This window comes from Heterocephalus glaber, unplaced genomic scaffold, assembly GCF_053883595.1.
Source record: "Heterocephalus glaber isolate CG9 unplaced genomic scaffold, H.glaber_assembly_v1.0 deba00000122, whole genome shotgun sequence".
Classification (NCBI taxonomy): domain Eukaryota; kingdom Metazoa; phylum Chordata; class Mammalia; order Rodentia; family Bathyergidae; genus Heterocephalus; species Heterocephalus glaber.
The window spans coordinates 88,633,927-88,659,962 of NW_028258138.1; the positions used below are offsets into that span (position 1 = coordinate 88,633,927).

At 46.1% G+C, this 26,036-nt stretch overlaps 1 protein-coding gene across 5 annotated transcripts in view; it reads left to right on the forward strand.

Annotated features, from left to right (window-relative positions):
* Dlgap5 (DLG associated protein 5) overlaps positions 1–26,036 on the forward strand; it is a 33,656-nt gene that overhangs the window by 6,275 nt on the left and 1,345 nt on the right. For 4 of the 5 annotated variants that reach the window (XM_021261792.2, XM_021261808.2, XM_021261800.2 and 1 more), the window contains exons 3-18: positions 1,305–1,498; positions 3,631–3,693; positions 4,866–4,950; positions 5,041–5,163; positions 6,458–6,528; positions 7,705–7,973; positions 8,717–8,844; positions 9,861–9,993; positions 11,062–11,147; positions 12,093–12,253; positions 15,921–16,010; positions 18,897–19,173; positions 20,997–21,183; positions 22,324–22,384; positions 23,042–23,273; positions 24,152–24,201. In XM_021261792.2, coding sequence (XP_021117451.2) covers positions 1,305–1,498; positions 3,631–3,693; positions 4,866–4,950; positions 5,041–5,163; positions 6,458–6,528; positions 7,705–7,973; positions 8,717–8,844; positions 9,861–9,993; positions 11,062–11,147; positions 12,093–12,253; positions 15,921–16,010; positions 18,897–19,173; positions 20,997–21,183; positions 22,324–22,384; positions 23,042–23,273; positions 24,152–24,201 — 2,210 coding nt within the window. The remainder of the gene's footprint in view (positions 1–1,304; positions 1,499–3,630; positions 3,694–4,865; positions 4,951–5,040; positions 5,164–6,457; positions 6,529–7,704; positions 7,974–8,716; positions 8,845–9,860; positions 9,994–11,061; positions 11,148–12,092; positions 12,254–15,920; positions 16,011–18,896; positions 19,174–20,996; positions 21,184–22,323; positions 22,385–23,041; positions 23,274–24,151; positions 24,202–26,036) is intronic. The other variant, XM_021261806.2, reaches the window with a different exon arrangement.

Here is a 26,036-nt window from a genome sequence, read left to right on the forward strand (position 1 = left end):
CTGCCTCGGCCTCCGGAGTCCTGGGATTCCAGGTGTGGCCACCACCCCTGGCAGAGCTGGGCAGTTGTGGGCAGCTGCAGGGGTCAAGGAAAGGTGCATCTCAAGGCCTAGCCGGGACCTCGGGTTGGTGCCGCCTTGGGCAGGGCCCTGGGTTCTTTGTCCTGTGAGCTTCTCGAGGCTGCCTGTGACTCCTGCCGGACCCTCAGGCCCCTGGCTCCCCCAGAACTGGAGATGTAAGGAAGAGCGAAGCAGAGCTGCCCAGACGTGGCGATCCCACTCCATCTTTCCAAGCTGTGGCTTACACAGGACGGGATGCTGCCGCATGGGGGGCAACAGGGTGAGGCCACCAGGAGGTGACAGTTACCTGCCTGTCACACGTGGGCATAGGCACCGCTGCTGCACAGCCAACCAGGGTCATAAAGTCAGCACCAGGAACGAAATAAAGGAACAAAGTTTAAAAGGAAAGACACTTTATCTGTAAGAAGGAAACAAGGCAGAAAGCTGCCCTGTGAGAGGTGAGGGTGGGGCACCCCAGAAGATGGATACCCTCAGGCCTGGTCCTCAGCCTCCTTTTGTCAAGTGCTAAAGACCCTCCCAGGTCGGACCTGAAATTTGTCGCAACCTGATTGGCTCTCTGGGCGTCATAGCCGGATCCGGGCCATAGCACCCTAACCTGGGCACCATCGCCTCTGTAGGCTTTAGTTTGTTTTCCTCCTGCCCGTGTGTCCTTGTCAGGGCCTTGTCTGTGGGATTTGTAGACTGGGAGGAGTCTTGCAGACAAGGTCACTTGGAGCTAGTGATGAGGAGGGGATGCCTGTGTATCTGGTGTGACAATACAGTGGCCCTGGAGTACACAGACATATTTTCCTTTACGTTAGTAGCCCTCCTCCCCTTTTGTCTCCTTTCCATTTTATTGGAGGTGGAGAGGGGCTGCTGCCTTGGTTTCCAGCACCTGACCTCCCCTGTGCTTTGCTTGTCGCCCTCCCTCTGGTCTTATTCATTGCTCCCTCCAGTAAAGTTTTAACTCTTTCTAGTCAGGATTAGCCAGAAGCCCTAATGAGGCCCTTATTCTGTTCTTGTCACTGCCTAAAGGCCCCTCTTCCCTGCAGTAGGAAGCTGTTAGTAACGTGAGCAAGCCGAGCGCACACGAGGAAGAGACATTTCTAATAACTGGTTAGAAGGTGCTATGGGCTCTCCTTAGCAGCACATGAAGTCGGTTGAAAATGGTCCTTTAGGCCTCTGCCATAGCTTTTTATCTGAAATGTTTATGCACTGTATTGTTTTGGATTCTCCTTCCTGTTTAGAGTCTATGAAAACTATTCTAAGTGATCAACGCAAACAAATGCTCCAGAAATACAAAGAGGAAAAGCAGCTTCAGAAGCTGAAAGAGCAGAGAGAGAAAGCTAAGCGAGGAGTGTTTAAAGTGGGCCTTTACAGGCCTGACATCCCTTCCTTCTTTTCAACAACGCAGACTGTTAGGAAAGCTGAGCCAAAAAAGGTAAATTTATGATTTTAACTTGGTACAGAGGAATAAGTCTCTTTTCATAAGGAATTTTCTTTCTGAAATTAAATGACTGAAATAAGCCCTCCCTTAGTCCCTTTATTTATTCACATAACCATTTGGTAGGAAGTGGGAATGACATCATAGTAGCTCAGAAGAATGAATGCCAGATTTCTTCTTTTGTTGTTTTGTTTGGGGTTTTTTTATGGGCTTATAGATTGAACTAGGACCTCACACATGCTAGGCAAACTTTCTACAACTCAGCTACATCTCTAGCATAATTTTTTTTTTTTTTTTGGAAGTAGGATCTCTTTCTTTTTTTTTTTTTTTTTTTTTTTTTGTACCAGGGATCGAACTCGGGACCTTGGGCTTGCAAGGCAGGCGTCAGAACCACTGAGCTAAATCCCTGGCCCTGGAAGTAGGATCTCATAAAGTTACCCAGGGCAGCCTTGAATTTGAGATCTTCCTGCCTCAGTCTCCCAAGTAGCTGGGATTACGGGCTTGTACCACCATGCCCACCAGGTTTCTTTTTTTCTTTCCTTTTTTTTTAAGAGCAGGACATTTTATTGAGGGAGAGACAGCTCCTAAGAGAGACAGGAGGGAACCTGGAAAGTGGGTTGCCCCCTACCATGTTTCTTGATGCATCTATAGATTGAGATAGATAAACCTAGGAAAACAGAGCCAGGGTGAATCATGCTATGCCAAAGGACTGGGCCTTTATCCCACAGGTTGTGAAGAGACAAGGGAGGCTTATAGATGAGGTAGAGAGAGCCATTATCGAGTTAATAATAGTCTGGACAAGAAAGCGTTCAGAGCTAAGGCCATCTGCAGCCCTGTGGTAATAGAGTGGGTGAGTGAGCAACCGGGGCAGTGCGTTTAGAATAAGCCAGTGTGAGACATCTTAAGGGACCGGTGACCGAGGAGGCGGTGAGGGGTGAAGTAGAGCGTCAGACACAATGATCCTGGAACCGTTTGTTTAAGCGACTGCCTGGAGAGAGAAGGGAGGCATAAGCAGGTGCATGTGTAGAAACATTTTACTTGGGCCATGCTGGGGACCGCAGGATGGAGAGCAGGACGGAGGCTGCGGGGCGGTGGACCAGGGTGTGATGCTGGGATAGAAGGGGCGTCAGCTGCAGCGTGGGGACCGCTCTGGGAGGGAGCACACAGCCCCCAGATGGTGCAGTCTGCAGCATCAGTGCTGGGAGACCAGCATTGATAACAGATCTCACTTTATTTTTTTATTTTTATTTTTTTGCAAAATGTTTATTTGTACATTTTCGATATACATCATGATCACATCATCATAGGGAATTTGTACCTGTGCATGATATATCTTGCAGCTCTCATTGAAATAATTGCTTAAAAGAGCTCATGCAGTCCTGATTGAAGTAAGAACTGAATGCTGTGAACTGGCCGTGGTGGTGCACACCTGTAACCCCAGCACTCAGGAGGCTGAGACAGGAGGATCACTGGGAGTTCAGGGCCAACCTGGACCATACAGTGAGACCCGGTCTCAGTCAAATTTAATCATGTAATGGCCCAAGATATTCCCTGCTTTTCTAGGCTTCATGAATCTCATTAATTTACTTAGCAGATCTCTGATTATTTATTCTGTGTAGATTGACCTCAGGATAGTATGGAAGAGACCAAAACTGATAGGTATAGCTCACAGTAGAAAGATGTAGCTAAATATATTCTGTATATATTAGGCGAAGGAGAGAGTATTTCTGTTTGGAAGAGAAACAGACCTTAGAAGAGGTTAGATTTACTCTAGACCGCTATGTAGGCCAGTCTGGCCTCGAACTCCCTGTGTTCCTCCTGCCTCAGCCTCCTATGTGCTGGGATTACAGGCGTGCACCAGCATACCCAGCAAAACAGCTAATCTTATTAATTAGGATTTTAATACCTGTGAAATATGGTTTCCAGTACTTTCTTTTCCTAAGACAATCTGAGGAAGTTTTGAAGATATTAACTTAAACATTATTTAAGTCCAGCCAGAATCAGAAAAAGTAGGCATTTAATGATAAAATTTAAGCTGGCAATTTCATTTTATAATGAGACATGAAAGTAAACTTGTTGTTGCTGTTTTTGTTCTGTTTTGTCTGACTTGATCTTCTAACTGTTTAAAGGCCACTTCATCTTCTGTACGAATTACAAGATCAAAGGCCAAGGACCAAGTGAAGCCAACTAAGGTATAGCTGATCAACAACTGTCACTCAATAAGAAATTACGCTTTTTTTTCCTTAGAGGAATAAACTTGTGTCTAATCTAATATCAGTCTCAAACACAGTGACTGATTCACTTGTCTTAACCAGAACTAAAATGATGGTTAGTGGTGCGGTGGTCAGGTAGATTTTGGGAGATGCCGAGGACATTCCCACTGACGTCTCTTTGCCCACTCGTCCTCGTGACGTCTGTCTGGGCCCTTGTCTCTGGGTCGTGCCGTCTGTTTCCTGGCTTCTGTCAGGCGCCTCAGGTCACCTGCCTGCATTTCAGCACAGTGGTGTTGGGGTGTCAGAAACTTCGGGGCCTTCTAACTTCCTTCTCGGGTGGGGCTGTAGGGGTCACTGTGATCAGTGCAGGCCAAGCAGGAAACATGTGATTCACCAGGAAGATGGGTTGCACATGTTCAGTAGACCTTGAGTGACTTCCATGTTCCTGCGACTTTTGTCGGCTCTGGATTACAGTAAGGAAAAAAACAAACAATAAAAATAGAGAAAGAAACTACCAAAATTCCCCAGCTTGGTGGAGCTTTTGTGTAAGACTGGCAATAAAATAATAAATATCTAGCAGTCAGACTCTTTCAAATGTTACGGAGGAGATGAAGAAAGAAAGGGTTCGGGGTGTGGAAGGGGTAGGGCCAGCCAGGGAAGGCCTTACTGAGAGGGTGGCACTGGATGGAGACCCTGACAGGAATGAGGGAGTGAACCATGGGAAAGGGCTTTCTGCAGGAGAAGAATCTTGTAGGTACATTTCAGAAGCATAAGCACCGTGGGCCTGGCGTGTTTAAGGAACTGTGGAAGGCTATGGCCAGCTTTGCTTTGCTTTGCGGTACCGGGAATCAAACTCAGGGCCTCACACTTGCCATGTAGGCGCTGGGCCGCTGAGCTACATCCCTGGCCCATATTCTTAATACCTTAAGTTATTAGCACTTTGTACAAGCAGATAGATGTAAGGAGATTTGTACAATGGAAAAACCTTGTCTTCATTTTCCTTGACTTAGTGCATTTTGTTGTTGTTGTTGTTGTTGTTGGATTCTTTATAATTGCCAGGATTTGGGTGAGGGATCATTTCCCAGATCAGAAATGGGGCAGTTTGAGTTATGGCCCGGTTAAATCATGTAGCACCTCATCTCTTAACATAGATTCCTACTAGGAGTGACGTTCAAGCAGCCCAACCTGACGAAAGACAGGCCACTAGCAGGAGAGCGCCGGACAGAGAAAACAGAGGTGGGAATGCCGCAATTGCTGTTAGGACCCTGGATGCCACCGCGGTGAGGCCTCACTCGTGACGAAGGACATTTGATTATTTTCCCACAGTTGTACCCCCCGTGTCGCCCCCACCCATCAGGGTGACCCGATCGGCAACTCAGGCCACACAGCAGGTCCCCAGGACCATCCCCTCCGCCCCAGTCAGAAAGCCAACCTCAAGAGCTGCTCGTGGTGAGGACTGATATTTTTTCTTTTGGGTACTGGGGATTGAATCAGGCTTTGCACTAAGTTACAGCCTTAACCCCTTTTAAAAATGTTATTTTGAGACATGGTCTCAATTTGTCACTAAATGGCCCAGGCTGGGCTTGAATTTATAATCCTCCTGCATCAGCCTCCCAGAGTGCTGGGAAGGAAGTGGAGAATTCTAACCCTGAGCTCCCATCTGTGCTGTGACAGCACAGGGTAGGTGCCAGGATGCTGACACCCCTGAATTAGCATAAGCAGTGCTTCAAAGTGAAAAATGAATGGCCCTCAAAATCTTAGTCCATCCATTCTAGCTGGGCCTGGTGGCGTGTGCCTGTAATCCCAGCACTCAGGAGGATGAGGCAAAGCCAACCTGGGCTACATAGCGAGATCTTGTTTCAAACTCCGACCCCCCCCAACAAAAATTCAAAATCTTGGTCCATCCATCTGATGAAACATAGCCACTAAGAACAGTGTTCTCAAAGAACACTTAATATCAGTGGTGATATATTAAGTAGGCAAAGGAAAACAGGTCAAACCCTGAGCAGTAGGATCACAGCTCTGTAAAATAGTATGTGATATTGTGGACATAGAGAAAAGTTGGAAAAGCATATTCTGAAATGCCAACCAGTGATGGAATTGAGGGTGTTTTTGTGGGTGTGGGCTGTGCGTGTGCGTGTGCGCGTGTGGGGTGCTGGGTAAGTATCACAGAGCCGCCCCTATCCTTTTAGATTTTTTTTTTTCTTGGGGTACCGGGGATTGAACTTGGGTCCTTGTACTTACAAGGCAGGCGGCGGAACCACTGAGCTAAATCCCCAGCCCCCTTTTAGATTTTTTTTATTTTGAGATGGGGTATCACTAAGTTGCCCAGGTTGGCCTTAAACTCACAGTCCTCCTGCCTGAACCTCCTAAGTAGCTAGGATTACAGGCTTTCTGGGTTTTTCTAGCTATCTAGTAAATATATATTTGGTATTCAGAGAAAAAAGTTAAGACACTTTTTTGTTTGTTTGTTTTGAAAACAGCTGGCCTATGCTTGTCAAGAAATTTTACTTCTTTTTATCATAAAACTTTTGATCATGGGCCGGGGATGTAGCTCAGTGGTTCCGCCGCCTGCCTCTCAAGTGCAAGGACCCAAGTACGATCCCTGGTACCAAAAATAAGAAATAAAAAATAAAATAAAAATCCTTCAAGACATACATTCCTATTGTTGCTTTTCTTTCTTTTCCCAGATTACTTAGTACTTTACATTTTTTATCTAGTCAAAACTTATATCTTATTTCAGATACTGAACCAGAAAGAAAGGCACTAAATAAAGGAAGACCTGCCACAAAGACAGAAACGAAAGCTGACAAGGTAGAGTACAAACATCTGCTTTGAAAATCTCACTGTTTTCATAAAGTTGGAACTGAGGTGAAGCCGCCTGAACCGGAAGGAAGCCGTGAGAAGATTTACTATTGTTTTTCCACATTCCTTAGAGAAAGCATAATTTGGTTAATCAAAAGAAGATGGAAAAAATAAGAACAACTTAGAGAAGCCATTGTGTGAAAATTGGGTACAAGACAGGATGGAGTAGGGTGGACATAGTGACTTGGCTTCCATTAGACCTGTGTTTGAATATTGTTTCTGCTTAGGATTAGCTGCGTAACTGAGCGACTTATGTCATTGAGTTTGTCCTCTGTCTCTGGAGAATTCCTACAAAGAGGAGTTGTTTTGGGGGTTTTTTTGTTTTTTTGGTACCGGGGATCGAACTCAGGTCCTTCCACTTGCAAGGCAGGCGGCGGAACCACTAAGCTAAATCCCCGCCCCGAGGAGTTGTGAGAATTAAATAAGCTAAGGTTTCTGAGAGCAGCTAGCATAGTATCTAGTAAAGTCCTCACCAAAGGGCCCTGTGTTAGGCCCAATCTCTTGGTTTACAATCCATGCTCAATTCCTTAACCTTAAATGGTGTAGCTGAAGAGTACGAAGTTCGTCCTGGTTCTCACTAAAGTCAGGTGGATCCCCTGCACTGAGGACCATACAGATCAGCTGGGCCTCAGAGCTCTTCTCTGGGACTCAGTTTCCCCTCAGGACCACCACCAGTTTTACTGGCCTTCAGGACCATGTTACCACCTAACCTCTTGTCCAGGTTGAAAAACCTTAGCTTGAGTATAGACCTTGTTGAAAGTCAGAAACCTAAAAAAAATTTTTTAAAGACAGAAACTTGGAAACCTCTGATACTTACGTTTCAATACCAAGTATTTGGTTTTGAGACAGGGTCTTGCTATATAGTCCAGGCTGGCCTCCAACTCGAAGCAGTCTTCCCGCCTCAGCCTCCCAAGGACTAGGATTACAGACCTGCCCCACCCCACCCGGCTCCCTCATTGGCTCTTCCTTGTTGCAGTGCTGGGGATGAAACTCAGGCCTCGGGTGCCAGGCAAGTTCTCCACCCCTGAGCAGCATCCCCAGCCCCAGGGTCACCTCCCACGTCTGTGAAGATTGCCTGGCTGCATCCTTAGAAATTCTGACCCTGTTCTGTTTACTGATTTCCAGGTGATTTCTTCTAAAGTCCAGATCGAAGAAAAGACTTCACAAACCAGCGCAACAAGTGAAACAGATCCAAATGGAGTCCCATCAAAAGTGGAACAGTTACCTAAGACACATCCCGCAAAAACAAGAGGCAAGAATTCCTTCGCACCTACCGACTTCGTGTTCCAGCCCCTGGACGGCGTGAAGTCCTATCAAGTGATGCCCATGACACCCCGGAGCGCCGAGGCCTTTCTGACGCCCTGCTACACCTGGGAGCTCCTGAAGCCACAGGGGTGGGGACGCAGCCTTAGCCAACAGCACAACACAGGAAGGGCTGTGGACATATTGCTTAGCTACACAGAGTCTTAATGTTGGGTTCTCTGCTAAGAGGGTCACAAACACCTTTCCTGGATCTCTTGTGTGCGTTTACTTAGTGAAGTATGTTGATGAAACATCATGAAGACTTGTACTTCTAAAAAAAGCTCTTCAAGGCTCTAGTAACTTTTTGACAATTGATATTTCCTAAGGATTGCTATTATTCTCACCATTCCATATAGTTTTTATGTTTTGCTTTTAATAAGTGACTTAATTATAACATTTAGAAAAGAAAATTGCCATAAGAATGTAACTCAGACTGGGCTATTTTGGGCTGAAAGTTACTCTGGAAAATCTACCTCTAACAAGAAAAATGCAATTAACTTGCCACAAGGTAGGGGAGAGGGTGGAATCTTTGAAGGAATAGGCAAGATCGGCTGGCAAGAAATATACTCAGAGTCTCCAAGACATCTGAGTTGTTATGGTCCATCGAGAGAGCTTCAGAATCTTTGAATTGCATTACAATTTTTAATAAACATGGGCGTTCTTATTACAGGTTTTTAAATTTTCCCCTCCAGAATAGAGTTGGTTTTTTTTATTTTTTTTTAAAGAAACGTATCTACTTTATCCCAGATTTTAAAAAGCAACACAATTTTGAAATCCTGCAATCAGATATATGGACTTCATGTTTCATGAAATCGGTTTTTGTCATTGCTTTTAGTGATAAGATGCAAGAAACAAGAAAAGAAATCTTGGGCCCAAAATGTAAAACTTATTCTACCAAGGCACTCCAGCAAGATTCAAGTAATTTACCATGTCCTCTGGATTCTGAAACAGTTTTCAAAGAAGGTACTGTATTTTAGTCAAAATTTTTGCTTACATTTCTGGATTATGATTTCTCAGTGATTTGTTCAGAGCTCATTTTCACCATATAGTTATAAGGACTGATGTTAGACTTAGATGGAATAAAAATACAGACTAGATTAGGTGTGCTGCACACCTGCAATCTCAGCACTTCAGAGGCTGGGGAAAGAGGATCTCGATTTCAGGGCCAGCCTTGGACACTTTCCAAGTTCGAGGCCAGCCTGAGCTACATAGTGAGACCCTGTCTCAACCCAAATCAGTAGAATACAGACGAAGAAGGCAGGAGAACTGAATGTAAGTTTGAATAGATGAAAAATACTGAGAACCACATTCGAGTAGGTGTGAGTGAAATGACTGAGACAGAAATCAAAACTTCAAATTTAGGCTGTGGTGGTCTTCCTCACAACAGCCCGTCCTGTGTCCCCAGGGTGTACTTTACCCTGCTTTTTCCTCCTCTGCTCGTCCCAAGCTCGCTCTGCAGAGCCAGTCTCTCTCTCTTTTCAAATAAACTTTGACACCGTCAAAAAAAAAAAAAAAAACCAAAAAAAACCAAAACCATAAAATTTAACATTGAGAAAATGGAAGAATTTGGGGGGTTTTTTTTGGTACCAGGGATTGAACTAGGGACCTTGTGCCTACGAGGCAGGCATCGACAGCACCACTGAACTAAATCCCAGGCCCAAAAGAATTTTTTTTTTTCCTTAAATTCTTTTATTGGTACATTTTAGGTATACAATACGTTTACATTTACCATTGGTTGCTTGTACCTGTACATGATGTATCTTGGTTCTTATTTTTTCCCCATTCCCTGTGTGCCCTTCACCTCCTCCACCCTTCCCTATTTACATAGACTTTGTTTCCATTTTTTCTCTCTTTTTTTTTTCTTTTTTCCATCTTTTTCTCTTTCCAGAAGAATTTTTTTAAATGGTCTTTTGGTGAGGGATGTTGTTTTAAGAATTGCTATTTTGAAATTTACAGGTAATGTTTTCTTTCATTTGTAGAACATGTCTTCAACCAGAATGAAGTTGCTTCTACAGATTCTGGTGTCCTGTCTGTAAAGGAAGCCCTGCCTCCCGCACCCGAGCCCTGTGAGGGCCCGATCCCTCAGCCACAGCATGATGTGCTGTACTTCAGGTGCGCCTGTTCCCAGTCCAAGACTTTTATATCCCTGTCTAGGCATTTCAAGCCCAGTTTAAAACATTTAATTTCAGATTCGCGTGTTGGCACACATCTGTAACCCCAGCTGTACAAGAGGCTGAGGCAGGAGGACTGTAAGCCTGCAGCCAGCCTGGGAGGGTTAATGAGACAGTGTCTCCAAAACACAATAAAAGGGCTGTTCTTGTAGCTCAGCGGTGGAGCTTTGGCCTAGCACACACAAGGCCCTGGGTTCAATCCCCAGAGCCACCGAACAATAATAATAGAAGTAATAATAACCTTACGTAGAAACTTTTTTGTATAAACATTTAATACAGTAAGTTAATGGGGGAAAACTGGCCGGATGAATTTTACTTTTAAATTTTAATTATTTTTGCAGTAGCTGGTACACTCGTGTGGTTCTTCAGAAGGGAGGAGAATATATAGGTCGAAAATCTCCTTTGAAGTGCTGGACCCTCCAGACATTCCCAGCACTGCACAGGGTTGATCGTCCACGTGCTAGGCCACTTCCACTCGCCTCAGGCCCAGGTTTCTCAAGCTTGGCATCGCTGACATTTCAGATCTCGTACTCTTTGTGGAGATTTCACCCTGCACATTGTAGGATGTCTGGCATCTGTAGCCAGTAGCGACAATCCAGTGTGTCTCTAGACCGTAGCAGAACGTCCCCTGGGGAGCAGACCTGACACCAGTTAGGAACCACTGGCTTTAGACCCAAGGGGCTCACAGTTAGGTTCTGAGCCCGGCCACTTTGATCCCAGCCCCAAGAGTTGTTAACCTCGCTGGCTGTGGGCAGTGGGACTGAGCGTGGTTCCCTGCATGGCCTTGGGATCTACTGCACATGAAGGTGTGAGGGCTGTGGCCGGCCTCCACACAGCCAGATCAAGAGGAAATGTTAGCGTGGTGGGGAGCCCTGGGCGCCACTCATGAAATAAGAAATAAGCATCGACTCCAGGAAATTAATATTGTGCATCTTAGACCTTAAGAAAGGTGTGTGTCATTGAGCTAACGCTGATTCTCGCCACACTGGAATGCCTGTCGTGATTTTAGAAATGTCCTCCGGTCAGAAGCTGAGAAGTTGACTCTGCACTGCCTGGCCTGGGACAGGAAGCTTGAGCTGGACATCCCCGACGATGGTGAGAGCTCTGTGCTCTAATGTCTTGGCTTGGTTTTTTCGATATGATTACATTCATCCAAAATGTGAAGATCTAAAGCTGTCCAACTTTGTAGTTTCATAAATAGCAAGAGCTTTTCATTTCTCAACATACGTTCCCTGCTGTCGCTGTGCTCAAGTGGTGCAAGATTCTTATTATTAGATTTTTTAATATGACTTTATGGGTGACATCAATTTCTGGTTTTATATAATTACACACACAAAAATTTTTTTTTATCCCGGGGATTGAACTCAGAACCTTGTGCTTTCGAGGCAGGCACCAGAACCCCTGAGCTAAATCCCCAGCCCCAGAAATATGTTTTAAATAAAGGAAAATTACCTAAATATTTAGGTAAAGATTTTCGGAAAAGTTTCTTTTTTTTTTTTTTTTTTTTTGTTTGGTACCGGGGATTGAACTTGGGTCCTTTCGCTTGTGCAGCAGGCAGTGAAACCACTGACCTAAATCTCCAGCCCAAGTTTCTTAAGCTTATTTGGCAAAGCTGCTTTAAAAAAAAAATCATGTGTGGGCCAGGGATTTAGCTCAGTAGTTCCGGTGCCTGCCTCAAAAATGCAAGGTCCCGAGTTCAATCCCCAGTACAAAAAAAAACAAACAAAAAAACCCCCAAAAATCATGTGTGCCTCTGTCACTGTGGAGTTCTCCTCAGATGCTGTGTGCAACATGGCATTTGAGGTTGGATTCTTACAAAATACAGGCCCTGGAGTGCTACTCACTACGCAGCCAGCAGGTGTATGGGACCACATCGCTAATTAGGCGTTGAGCTAAGTGGTTGGTATTTGTATGACAAAGTTTTGTGGTAGTAGAGTTTTTGTTTTGCCTTAAAGATTCAATTCTGTAAGCCCGAGGGTACTGGCAATGGAGTCCTACAGGTTCATCCTTTACCTGAGAAACACCTCCTTCCTCCTGTAGCTAAAGACCTCATCCGCACGGCCGTTGGCCAGACGAGACTCCTCATGAAGGAAAGGTTCAAGCAGTTTGAAGGGCTGGTGGACGACTGCGAGTATAAGCGCGGGGAGAAGAAGACCACCTGCACAGACCTGGATGGGTTTTGGGATATGGTGAGCTTCCAGGTCAGTGGCCGAGTATTTTGACTTTATTAACTTGATCTTTTTTAATGGAGTGATAGTAGTTGTTTAGGTACCTATGATATTAAGTGAGCTATTAAAACATTTGGATAAGCTGCACCATCAGTATTTGTTGCTGATGTTCTCCCTTGTGCTGTGGGGATACTTCCTGTATGGTTAGAAATCAGGACTGTGGTCTCTCAAATACACCCTAGCAATTTCACACGTGAGAAGTGAGCAATCTCGAGTTGAATCAGCAGCGGTCGAGCCCCTGTCATGCACCGGGCCTTGGATCAGGAGTTGATGAAAGGCACATTTTGTGTCACAGAGGGGCTGTGATACCGTGACAGCTTAGAGATAGCAGATAATTCCAGTCAGAATCAGAAAGTTCTGCAGTAGAGGAAATTCTTTGTCAGCAAAGGTGTGGTACAGGGATACTGCCGTCTAGCTTGTTGAGCTTATTTGAGAAATGTGTATATAAAATATCATTTCTGGAACTAATAGCCAACGCCAGACACTGGAAGCAGCGTGTTTTATTTACTTTGGTGATACTGAGGAATGAACCCAGGCGTGTGTGTTTAAGCACAGACTCCACCCCTGAGCCACCTGCCCCATCCCCACAGGAGGGTTAGATGGAAAAGACAGAAACCAGAGCAAACCATTAGAAAAACAGCTACAGTGGACCCTCGAGTTACGACCAGCCTGACATAGGAACAACTTGAGTTAACTAGGTGAATGGACCATTGACCAGGTAAACATCCAGATCTTAGCTGTGTTGACTTACAACCAACTTGAGTTACAACCAGCCCTCGGGAAATGATAGAGTTAATAAGTCAAGGGTCCAGTCAGTGGGGAACAGAACTTTTAAATGCAAGTATTAAGGTTCTCAAAGAGAGTAGGCATTTCCTCTGTCAAACAAGAATATTCAAAAAAGAATAGTCATAGAACCACAAAAAGAGCCTGTGGGCTGGGAAAATAAGAGCAAAAGTGGGGGAGGCCTGGGAGTGTCCAGAGCGAAGCTCAGCTCCACACACAGCACCCAGAGCCAGGGTAGCCCTGGACTGCTCACTGCTTGAACTCACTGTGATCCTCCTGCCTCAGCCTCCTGTGTGCTGGGATCACAAGCATGTGTCACCAAGCCCAGCTCACTGGTGATGTTAACACCTGAAAGAACAATGCCCTGGAAAATCTGAGGGAAAATAGTTTCCAGCCTGGAGTCCTGTCTTCAGTCAAGTGTAAGGCTGCAAAGGCATTTTTCAAGCCACAGTCTCCTCTCCTGCTGCCTTTGTCAGGAAACAGAAAATTTCACAGAAACCTCACAGAAAGTCGGCTAAGAAGAGCAGAGGAGGGTGTGGGCTGCAGCCCCTGAAAGGGACTGAGGAACTGGCCATCAGCACAGGAAGGAGGGATTTGAGATAGTCTACTGATATGGTGGTGCAGGCCTGTGAGCGCAGTACTTGGGAAGCTGAGGCAGAAGGAGCTCCGAGAGTTCAAGGCCAGCTTGGGCTCCATAGCGAGGCCTACCTTACTGCACGCAAGCTTGAGAAGCAGTAGCTCAGATTGGGGACCGGGAGGTTCAGGGCTCTGGGAAAATGAATGAATGCCTGAAACACCTGGTTGGGTTATTTTTCATTGTGCCAAGAGGAAATTCTGGGTTTGTAGCATGATTTTATCTTCTTGGAAGTGTAAATGTTTTTCACTCTGGTGAAATTCAGTTTATGAAATTTTTCTTTCTTTTTTGTTTTGGTTCTTGGGAATCGAACTCAGGGCCCGGAGATTATCAGGCAGGTTCTGTGCTGCTGAGCTCCAGTCCCGGCTCTGAAATTTTTTTCTTTTGTGTTGTGATTTTGATATGTCTAAGAACTCTTGCTTAACCACAAGTCAGGAAGATTTTCTCTTTTGTTTGTTTGTTTTTGGTTTTGGTTCTTTTTGAGACAGTCTCGCTATGTGTTCAGGCTGGCCTTGAACTCACTATGTAGCCCAGGCCTGCCTCAAACTCACAGCAATCCTCCCGCCTCAGCCTCCCAACAAAGATTTTCTTCTTTCCTTATTTCTAAGTGTTATAGTTTTAGCTGTTCCAACTAGATCTACAATCCAGTTGCTTAGTTTTTGCATATGAAATCAGGCGGGTCTAACTTCTTTCTTCTGCGTGAGGATATCCACTTTGCCAGCCCTGTTGAAGAATATCCTCTCCACATTGAATCCTATCGGCACCTCTGTTGAAAATCAGCTGCTCAGAGTTGCCGAGTCTTGAGTCATTTTGGCCTTTTCATATTTTGAGGACGGAAGTTGTGAAGATGCGTGCACACGCAAGGCAGGGCGTAGAGAGATCAGCAGGTTGTTGGCATCGGTCACCTCCCGGAGAGCCTGGGGGTGGACACCCTGATCTTCGTCCTACTAGGAAGCACATTGCTTGAATCTTTTCAATGAGAAGCCACGACCTGAGAGAAAAATATTTGGAAACGACATCTCTGATAAAAGACTATTATCCCAAACGCAAAACCTCTCAAACTGAGCAGCCAGCGGGGCGCAGCTTGGCGGTAGATGACGCCTGCCCAGGGCTCCACCTCCACGGCTGCGAAGGAAAAAGAAAAAAATGAACAACCAAGTCAAGAAATGAGCAGAAGACCTGAACAGATGCCTCCAGAGAGGAGAGGCGGACGCCGACACCCGGCGCCCTGGAGTCAAGTTCACAGCGAGAGACCTGAGCGCCAGTCACGCCTGTCAGCCGGGCCGGATGTGGACCGGCCGGGAGGCTCCCGACTGCCCTGCCGCTGAGGCTGCTGAGCGCACACCGCGCTGGAAGGGAAGGCAGCTTTGCAGCGCCTCACAGAACCAAAGGCGCTCTTAACATATGGTCCTGCATGGCGCCGGGGATTTAGCTCAGTGGTTCCGCTGCCTGTCTCGCAGGAGGAAGGACCTGAGTTCCATCCCTGGTACCAAAAAAAAAAAAAAAGAGTATACCATATGGTCCTGCAGCTCCAGCCTGCCACGTTTACCCAAATAAATTTAGAACGTCTGTCCGTTCCAAACTTTGCATGTATCATTCATCATTACCAAAACTTGAAAGAAACCAAGAGATCCTTCAGGAGGGAAATGGATAAATAACTTTAAAAACAGATTTATGTCCATATTGTATAACTTAAAAATATTTAGGATATAGCTCCTGCCACTTTAGTGGTCGGAAATAGTCTCAGAGTTACTCATGTATGCCATTCTAATGTAGATTTTGGAGGTTTGTAAGACCAAAATAACAATTTTACAATTAAAAATTCTCAATTTGCTGCCTGTGATCCCAGCACTAGGGAGCCTGAGGCAGGAGTATCTCCTCAAGTTCGAGGCTAGCCTGAGCTACATAGTGAGTTCGGAGCCAGCCTGAACTACAAAGTGAGACCAGCCCTGTCTCAAAAAACAAAAACAAAAACAAAAAACCCAGGGCCGGGAATATAGCTCAGTGGTGCTGTGCCTGCCTGGCAAGCACAAGGTCCTGAGTTTGATCCCAGTACCAAAAAAGGAAAAAAAAAAAAATCTCAATTTGAACACTAAAGACTCATTTTAATTTTAATAACTCACCATTTATGAGTTGCCATGCTCAATTTTTTTGGAGCTTCAGTTCATTAGTTTGTAACATGGTATCATTAACCTGATAAACTTGGGCTTTGTTTGTTAACAGATAGAAGATGTAAATAAAAAATTCATCAATCTGATGAAACTTGAAGAATCTGAATGGCAAAACAATAATGCAAACAAAAAAGTTTTACGGGTAAGTGGTGGGTTTATGTCCAGATTTCTAATGTACACTTCTGATTGGTTTTTAAGTTTTAGAAACATTTAGCTTCTCAGTTCTCATTTTACAAAGTAGGTTTCATCTATTACAGCATTCTGCTTGCCTTTGAAAAAGCACAAAAAAATGAAACACAAAAAGAAAATGAACACAAAATTTAGGGTGTTTGTTGCTGGGGAGAAGATGAGACCAGGATTGAACAGGGCTCCCCCGAAGTTTCCAGAGAGGGTCCCGCCAGCCTCGGCTTTGTTCATTAAACTGCTAGCATGTTTGATTGTAATAATGCTAGTAGTTGAGTCGATAATTTATGTGGTGTTTAGTATGTGCTAAATATTAGTCCCACTACTTTGTACATATTAACTCACTTAATCCCACAGCAGCCCTGTGAGATTGGGCACGGAAACCCAAGGTCTGGAAAGATCAGGTCATTTCCCAAAGGTAGACCAGGTGGGCTTCAGGCCAGACCTTCCTGTTCCGGAAGTCTATGTCCTTGACTAGTAGACTGTTCATGTACCTTTGGCTATGATTGATTTTATTTATTTATTTTTTTGGTACCGAGGATCGAACTCAGGTCCTTTCAGTTGCTGAGCAGACAACAAAACCACTGAGCTAAATCCCTGGCCAGGTTTTATTTATTCTCCATTTTTATTGTTCACTACTGCATGTTTGCAGGACACATGATGACCTTTGTCGTGGGGAGTTGGTGCATGCACATAGCACATCTCAATTCTTTTTCCATCCCTTTTCCCTCCCCTCCCAGCATCTCTTGATCTCCTTCCCATTTGAAAAAGACCTCCCTACTTCCTATTAGCGCTTTTATTTTGCTCTTTATATTTTGAGTTTCTTGTATAAGAAAAGCCAGGCGATATTTAAAAGGCGAAAGATTCATATGATCTGAAGAGAAACCAGAGTATGCCAGGCGATATTTAAGCTCGTGTGACTGACTTATTTCGCTTAACATTGTGGTCTTAAGGTGCATCCATTCTCCTATGGATGACTCAGGTTTATCCCTTATAAAGTGTGACAGAGTAGTGCTCCGTTCAGTATAAAGGCCACGTTTTCTGCATCCGTTCATCTGTTGATGGACACATGGGCTGCTTTGAAGATTGAGCCATTGTGAGTTGTGCTGCTATAAATATAAACATGGATATGCATGCATCACTGTGACATGATGACTCACTCTTTTGGGAGGATACCTAGGAGGGGAACAGCTGGGTCACCTGGAACCTGTAGCTTTAGTTTTCTGAGGCATCTCTGTACTGATCCTGGTGTTGGTTGTGTTAGTCTATACTCTCAGCAACAGTGGAGCAGAGTTCCTTTTTCCCCACAGACTCGCCAGCATTTGTTGTTTGATTTCTTGATGATGGCCATTCTTTCTGGAGTAAGATAAAATCCCAGTCCTGTTTTAATTTGCATTTTTCTGATGGCCAGCGATGTTGAATATTTTTTCATGTGTTTATTGGCCATTTGTATTTCTGAGAAGTACAAGAAAAAAAAAAGGGGCTAAGGATGTAGCTCTGTGAAGGCCTTGGGTTCAATGCCCAGTTACCTTCCCTTACATAATAATAATAATATTATTTATTTATTTTTGGTATGGGGCATTGAACTCGGGTCCTTGCGCTTGCGCAGCAGGCGGCGAAACCACTGAGCTAAATCCCCGGCCCAATAATGTTATTTATTAATGAAGTCTCATAAGAAGGACACTGAAGGCAGTGGCTAAATGATTAAAAGAACTTCAGGTCTACTAAACAGGGCACAATGTTCTCTGTTTCTTATTGAGAAGTATTAATTAAATCACCCTGGATACTGGTGAGAGTCTTGCAGTTCCTCCTGGTACCAGCAGATGGCACTCTCTGGCTGTATTATATAGGTTGCTGTTGGTTTAATTTTTGGTTTGGTTTGGTTTGTTTGGGGCGGGGGTGTTGTTTCTTTGAGGCGATGAGGATCCAGTCCAGAGGCTGGCACTGCCAGGCAAGCGCTCCACCACTAGCTACACCCCTAGCCCTTACAGGGTACCGTGAGGGGGAGCAAACAAATGAACCCGAACTGGTCTCTTCTGTGTACCCTGATAGTGTGTCCTTCCAGCAGTCCGCGCCATCTGACCTTCGCCCTCTCCTCAGCACGTGGCTGATTAAGTGTCTTCCCTTTGTTTACAATGAAACCCACCCACGCGACCGGGTGTCCGTGTCCCTCCTGGTGATCTCTGCTCCCCAAGCCGCCTCTCCTTCTGGTCAGACCAGCCTCCTGCACGGTCCCCCCGCAACCCACTGCGGTCACTCACCCCGCCTGCAGAGCAGCTGCCAGGTTTTTCGTCCACGAGACGCTGAAGTTACTAATCCTGCATTTGAAAAGAAAAATCTCACCCCGTTCGGTATTAAATACAGTGGGTTTTTCCGTTATCGTTTTTAGCCCCAGGCCCCATGCACACTTGGCGAGCCGTCTGCCGATGCCCGCGTAACCTGGCCCTTCCTGTGCAGTTTTAGCCCGCGCTCTGGTGACCCTCCAACCTGCCTGTCAAACCACTTTCCTGCTTTCGCTAGTTCCGTGTCGTGCCTCAGCCTACCTCAGAAGTCAGTGTGTCCCAAACCCAAGTCGCTCCCACACCCCGGGGCTCGTCGCAGATCTGGGTTAGTCCCTGACCCTCGCCTCTCACCGCCTCCCTTCCCCGCTCTGCTCGATCCCTGCCCTTCAGCTTGTCACCCCCAGATTCTCACCACACCCGGGGACCTGATGAACAGATGGAGAATCTGTGATGTAATTTATAGATGCTCTCTCAGTATCGACATTTTAATTGACAACGTTGCGGACCGCTTCTCTCCTAAGGCAGTAGCCAGCCTCAGTAAACGCCACACTTTCTCTTCACAGAAGAAACCTGCCCGCGGCGCAGCCAGCAAGCCGAGAGAGGACGACAGGGGGCGCGCCGCTGCCCGGAGTCGGCTGGCCGCGATCAAGAGCGCCATGCGAGAGCGGCTGCGGTGGGAGGAGCAGGCCGGGGCCGGGGCTGGGCCTGGGGCTGGGGCTGAGGCTGAGGCTGAGGCTGCCGCACCGCCCCGGCCCGCGGACACGATCGTGTTCGATGCCGGGTTCTTCCGAGTGGAGAGCCCCGCTAAGTCCTTCTCAGGAGGTCAGCGTCCTCACCGAGGTGTCTGGAGACCCGGGGGCCAGCGGGGCCCAGGTGGCAGGGAGAGTGGCGGGGACAGCACGTGACCCTGGGCCCGGTGGCTCGTCCCTGGGTCCCACTCCAATCCGAGTCTTTTGCGGCTCCGCACCCTCTCTCTAAACAAAATTTGATCATTTTTTCTAGAAATATTTTTCCCCTCGGGTATTCATCTTTTTCCCTATATTTACGCTTTCCTACTTCCTGGGAGATTTCCTCAACTTCCATGCTGGGATCATGCCTGTTTCACGAGGCTCCTTCCCAGCTGCCAAATGTTGCTTCGTCCGGCATCAGCTTGGTCTCTGTGCGTGTGGATAGTGCTGCTCTCTTGGCCCCCATGCAGCCAGCTTCGGTTCCCCGTCTGGGGTTCTGTCCCATGTCGGAAGCTTTCCTCAGGCTTCTGATCCCTTGCTGCTTCTCGAGTGAGATGGGCACTAACCCCCTTTCTGTGGGCCGAGGTGGCCGGCCCAGGAACCTGCATGAGACTGCATATAAGTCTCGCCACAGGCTACCAGGTTCCCAGGGAGGAGGATTCTCACCTGCTGCCCAGAAGGTATTGAAAAGTACGGTGTGTGTTTACATTTTTAAAAATACATGACAGTTGGGCCGGGAATTTAGCTCAGTGGTTCTGCTGCCTGCCTCACAAGTGAAAGAATCCGAGTTCGAACCCCAGTACCAAAAAAAAAAAAAAAAAAAGCATGACAGTAAAGGCACATTGGCAAGAATCTCCCTCAAAATATTTCCTCCTTCAGGCTGGGGATTTAGCTCAGTGGTTTCACTGCCTGCTTTGCAAGCGCAAGGACCCAAGTTCGATCCCCGGTACAAAAAAAAAAAAAAATTTCCCCCTTGCTCTGAGCACACTTCTCGTCCTTGCCACTTTCTGAAGCAGTTCTGGAAGTCCTCTGTCGTATCTTTAGTGGCAGTCATGGTTGATGTCCTGAATAAATTCAAAACTTTACCTTTTCATGGTCATTGTGACTTTGGGGAAGAGCCAGAAGTCTCACGGTGCCAGATCTGGTGAATGACTTGGATGAGGTGACAGTGTTGCGTTTTCCAAGCCACCTTTCTGTTGGATATCACTCGGCTGTAGCAGTTAGGGTATTTTTGATCCCACTGTGCAAAGACACTCTCAGAAAGGACTTGTTAAACTGCTTCAGAAAATGGCAGGAACGATGGGACAAGTGTGAAGGGGTGGAGATTTGTGGCCATCAGTTTTTTACTGTAATCGATTTTTTTAATGTACACATTCACCATATTTTTTCATATCCCTTTGTGCTCTGGTTGCCAGCAATTCCAGAACCATGTAGGGGGGGAAAAAGTTGAGCATCTCAGCAGATCAGTTGTAAATGTTCACTTACTCTTCACATTTTCCACAGGGCATCTTTCAACTCTCCCCAGTATCCCCTAAGCCAGAGGTCCTGTTTCCCCTTTTTCTGGAAACAAACCTGGTTTTCGGGGATGGAGAGAGTGGGTGTTGGCAGTCGGGCTGCAGCGGCTCTTCTTCCTGATTGGTGGCTCCCTCGACGTCTGCGTCACGCTTCTCGAATCTTCTCGCTGCTGTTGCCTCTGCATTAGCTTCCTTCATCCTTATAGAGCTCTCCTTGTAGAAGATTATTTCTGTTCATGTTGTCACGGTGAATGTCAGGAGGAAGCCGAGTCTAATGAGGGCTTAAAGCTGTCTTTAACAGAAAGCCCGGACATCCGGTTCTGACAAAGAAAGGAACAGTTATGGGGTTTGCCCTGTCTTCCTGGAATAGAGAGCAGTGAATGAAAGAGCTTTTTGGTACTAACTGACTTCTGTCTTCCAGCGCCGTCCTGTGAACGTCTGTCGCAAAGGCTCAGAACGCCCAAGTCTGTTACCAGTGCTGTGCCCGAGCACAGGGTGGACCTGGCCCTTCACAGACAGACAACATTGCCAGAGAACCCTGGCCCCTGGAGCGCCCAACGTGGACATGGTGATAAGAAGACTCTGCTTTCAAATATTCCTGAGAGCAGGTTATTTCTCTAACATGTTCTTAAGAGTTTAACATATCAACATACTAATCATCATTTCAGGTTATGCTAGTGCAGCTTGCAGACATATTTTGGTTACATTTCACAGTGGCCCTGTGAAATGTAATTAAAAATCTTTCTTTTTATCAATGAGGAAACTGAGGGTTAACATTTCAGGTGGGAGCTGGGCATGTGGTCCTGTAGGCCCAGCTACTTAGGAGGCTGAGGCAAGAGGGTTGCTTGAGCTTACAAGTTCGAGACCATTGTGGGCAACATAGCAAGACCCTGCCTCAAAAAAGTAAAGTCCCTAGACTGAGTGCAGGGCTCCAGCTCCATGACCGGCTGAGAAACTTGTGGGCCAAAGAGTTAACTCAGGCCCATTCTCCTCTTACAACCTTCTGCCCCGGGTTTCTGGCCACCCTTGGGAGAAGTAGCCAGATCCTCTCAGGCTGCTAATCTGCGGCTGGGACAGCATGGGGAATCCAGTCACAGCCACCCTGAGAAATGAGGGAGACAGGCAGGTGCCACGTGGGCTGTGTGCATTACAGGGAAGTGGATGAGAGTTTGTTATTGAAACGTAAATAGTTCATGGGATCAGTTTTCAGACTGCTAATATACATCATAAGTATTTAGCCTTTATGGGAGTGAGAATACTTTAGGTGTTAGATCTGTGGGTTATAAAATACCAATTTATTACTTTTCTCAAATGCCAGTTACTTTATTACAATATAGATCCTGTCATTTATTGTCTTGTACCGAGAAGATCCAGAATTGCATTTGGGTCATATTACAAATGCTCTCACACAAATGCTTATTGATCGCCACAAGTCATCCTGAAAGAGAGCAACTCCGCTCTGATAAAGGAAAGTGAAGCCAGATGCTAGGAAGAGACAGTGTATTTTTAAGGAAACAACTTGGGGAGGTTGAAACATTTCCAGTGTTACAGCAGTGAGCAGGGATGCCAGTCCCCGCTCCGCTGGCCTGAAGCTTCCTGGGGAGGCTGCGACCTGTGGGCTGGGCTGGGCCAGGCCAGGTCTCCTCCAGTTTCATTGTCAACCTGTTCTCTACCCTCACTCAAGTCGCGCAGAAGCCAGAGGCGGCCGTGTGCTGATCTGCCTGAGTAGAATGCTTCTCCTTTTTCAGGAACATCGAGGCAGAAGGCGCTCAGTGTTCCGGATCACAGGATTTCACCGACATGAACCCCGTGAGTCCTGTGTCAGCATTGTAGACACCCCAGTGTATCCCCGCTTCTGTCATTGTCCCTAGCAGCTCCATGACAGTAGCCAGGACTGATGCGGAAATGCAGGTCACTCCAGAGACTGGCCCTTACTGCAGTGCCTTTGTGTAGGGTTCCGCTTACGCCGTGACTGTGGCCTCTGTGTGTGACTGGGATTCGCGGTGACACAGCTACACTTATCTGTGTTGTGCCTGGCTGCTCTGGCAGTGCCATGGGACAGCTGGGGTTAGGGCAGAGGACAGGGGTCATCAGATCTGTAATATCCACACCTGGTTCTTCCTGGAGAATGCCTGCCCTTCTCAGATTAAGTTGGAAACCAGGGGATAGGTACTTGGTGAAAAGATTCCCTCCATTCCTGTTATTCCTATGTTATCTGGGGTCATTGTTATGAAGCAAGACTGTAGGGTTTATAGGCCAGTATTCTTTGGCCAAGTTCAGAATATATAATAGCAACAAGACGTTTTGTTTGTTTCAGGGTTTTTTGTTGTTTTGTTTTGGTACCGGGAATCGAACTCAGGACCTTGAGCGTGCCAGGCAGGCGCTGTGTCACTGAGCTACATCCCCAGTCCTGTTTGTTTGTTTCAGGTTTTTGTAATTAAATGTAATGGCCATTTCTACTTCCAGGATATAAATAAGACAAACTTCGAGATGAGTTGTTTACCCGGTGAAACAATGAGTTCGCATCTTGCTGGAGGAGTAGCTGATGATGCCACAACTAACAAGGAGGAAACTTCGGGTGTCGTGGAACTGAATTCTTCATTTACCACACAGGATGTTCTGATGAGTAGTCCTGAAAAAAATTCACCGTCACAGAATAACATCTTACAAGAAGCAGCAGCTAAAACTTCTCAGCCAGGTAAGAACCTTTAAAATACAGTAAGGCTTTGTTTAAAAAAGAACTTGGATTAAGGTATAGAGTATCATAAATCTGAGTGCCAGTTCCTAAAGATGAAGGCTGAAAAATCGACACGCACAATAAATTCCTCATACAACAGTTACGCTGTCATGTGCGACTTGCCCCCAGCCCTCGCGAAGACTCCGTGAGCCCCGTTCCACCCTGGACACAGCGCTCGCTGTCGACCTTGCCGTCTCCAGGGAGCCTGCTTCCTCCTCGGTGCCTCTTCCTACTGTTTTGTTTTGTTTTGTGGGTACTGGAGATCAAACTCAGGACCTTGCACTTTCGAGGCAGGTGCCAGGCACGGTGCCACTGAGCTAAATCCCTGGCCCTTCTTCCTGCGACATTGGGTGACTTTCCCACAAGACCACACAGGTCTTGCGGGCCGAGGTGTCTGCACTGAGGACATCACGAGCATCTGCCTCACAAATGGCAGCAGAGCAAATAGGGCCTGCCCTCTTCAGCACTCTGTGCTGTGGGTCTCACTGGACACTTCCTGCCCACTTGTCACATGGCTACTTTTAATGCTGTCAGCATGAGATTTGTTTGTAGAAAACTCTATACTGAAGGTGAGGATAAGAATTCTACTGAGAAATTTACATAAAAATATATGTAGCACAATGGGCCAGGGATGTAGCTCAGCGGCAACGCGCCTGCCTGGCAAGTGTGAGGCCCTGAGTTCAATTTCCGGTACCAAAAAATATATTTATATATATGGCTCAAAATGGCCTATGTTTGTCTTTGAATGAAAATCTTTTCATGTCTTTCAAAGCTTTGTCTATTTCTAACCACGAGAATGGCCTTTAAAGGTAAATATGATTGTTTTTCTTGTTTTCCAGTGCTGTTTGATACCAAAGGGCTCACTACTGAATACCACCTTCTTGATTCAGTAAGTTTTCCCACCTAATTTGATGTCCCTCATTTTTCTAGATTTGTTTTATAAAGTGAATTGTTACTTTTCAGTTTGTGGGTGAGGTTTAAAGCTTACATCATGGGCCAGGGATGTAGCTCAGTGGTTCCGCCGCCTGCCTCACAAGCGCAAGGACCGGAGTTCTCGATCCCCGGTACCAAACAAAACAAAACAAAACTTACATCTTGTCATTGTTTTTGCTTACTCTGAAATCCATTCATTACCATTTTCAAAATGGAGAGAAGCTTTCTGTGTTTCTATGCTCTAAAATACAGTCTGGGGGTGAGGGATTTAGCTCAGTGGTTCTGCCTCCTGCCTCACAAGCACAGGGTCCCAAGTTCAATCCCCAGTACCAAAAAAACAAACAAACAATAAAATACAGTCTGGGTTTCTTTAACTTTTTTTATTAGTACATATTTATCATACATAATGATCACACCCATCATGAGGAATTTGTACCTGTACCTGATTTATCTTTTTTTTAGTACCGGGGATCAAACTCAGGACCTTGTGCTTGTGAGGCAGGCGGCAGAACCACTGAGCTAAATCCCTGGCCCCACGATTTATCTTAATTCCTCCTTTTTTTTCCTCATTCCACTCTCCTCCCTTCAAACTTTCTTCCCCTCTTCATTCACACAAGCTTTGTTTCCATTTTTTTTCCTTCCATACAATACAGTATGTCCTAGTATTAAACCCTGAAGGTTTATTTTCCTGTCTGATTTATGGATCAGATTGCTTGAACACCTGGATATCTGGTATGTGGCTTAGGTTAGACTAGGTATTTCCAAGCCATTCAAGGCAAGGCAAGGCAAGGCCTTCCGAATGTCCAGCTGCTTGGCCCGCCTCCAGTTATCCTTGGTTACATCCTCCTTTTGGATCATTCCATTGTATTCAAATGAAGCCCTCCTGTCCCTCAGTCTCTCAGGAGATGCACTCCCTGCCCTCTGAGCTCCTGTGTCCGTCTGCCTCGCTGCAAGCTCTTCCTCCTGCCACAGAATGTGCTGTGTGCAGTTCTGCAGCTTCTGCTGTGAGCTTCCCAGATGTCACTCGGGGCCTCGAGCCTTAAAATCTGATCTGGGCATTAGCCCTCTGGAAGCCTCTGCCTCCACATCAGGTCACACACAGACACAGGCCCTAGATACACGTGCATGCTTTCCACCTCATTAACGGAGAATGTGAGTGGATTCCATTTCTAAGATACATTACAATTTCAGAAATCCAACCACTTTCATAACTATAAATTCTTATTAGCTATCTGACTCATACTCTTTTTTTTTTTGGTACCAGGGATCGAACTCAGGTCCTTGCGCAGCAGGCGGTGAAACCACTGAGCTAAATCCTCAGCCCTGACTCATACTCTTAACATAGACACTGTGCTATGAATGGAATAGTTAGCTCTCTCTTTCCTCCTGGGTTTGTTATTTTTGTTTTGTTTTTCAGCACTGAGGATGAAACCCTGGGCCTTCACACTGAGCTACATCCCCAGCCCTTTTGTATTTTGAGACTCTCTTGCTAAGTCACCAAGTTGCCCGGGCTGGGCAGGTGGCCTTGAACTTGTAGTTCTCCTACCTCAGCCTGCAAGAGTGCTGGGATTACAGGTGTGCACCACCACACCTGGCCCCTGCTAAGTGTGGTAGCACTGGTTTCATCCCTACTGGCAGACATTGTATTTCAGTGATCTGAAGTAGGAGTACATCATTTTTCTTGATCATGTGATCCTAAAGTGTCGCTAGCGTGGACACCTCTGGCTTAGGGCCTTACCTGGAAGTTTCTAAGACCAGGATACAAGGAATCCTTAAGTCAGGTGCAGGACT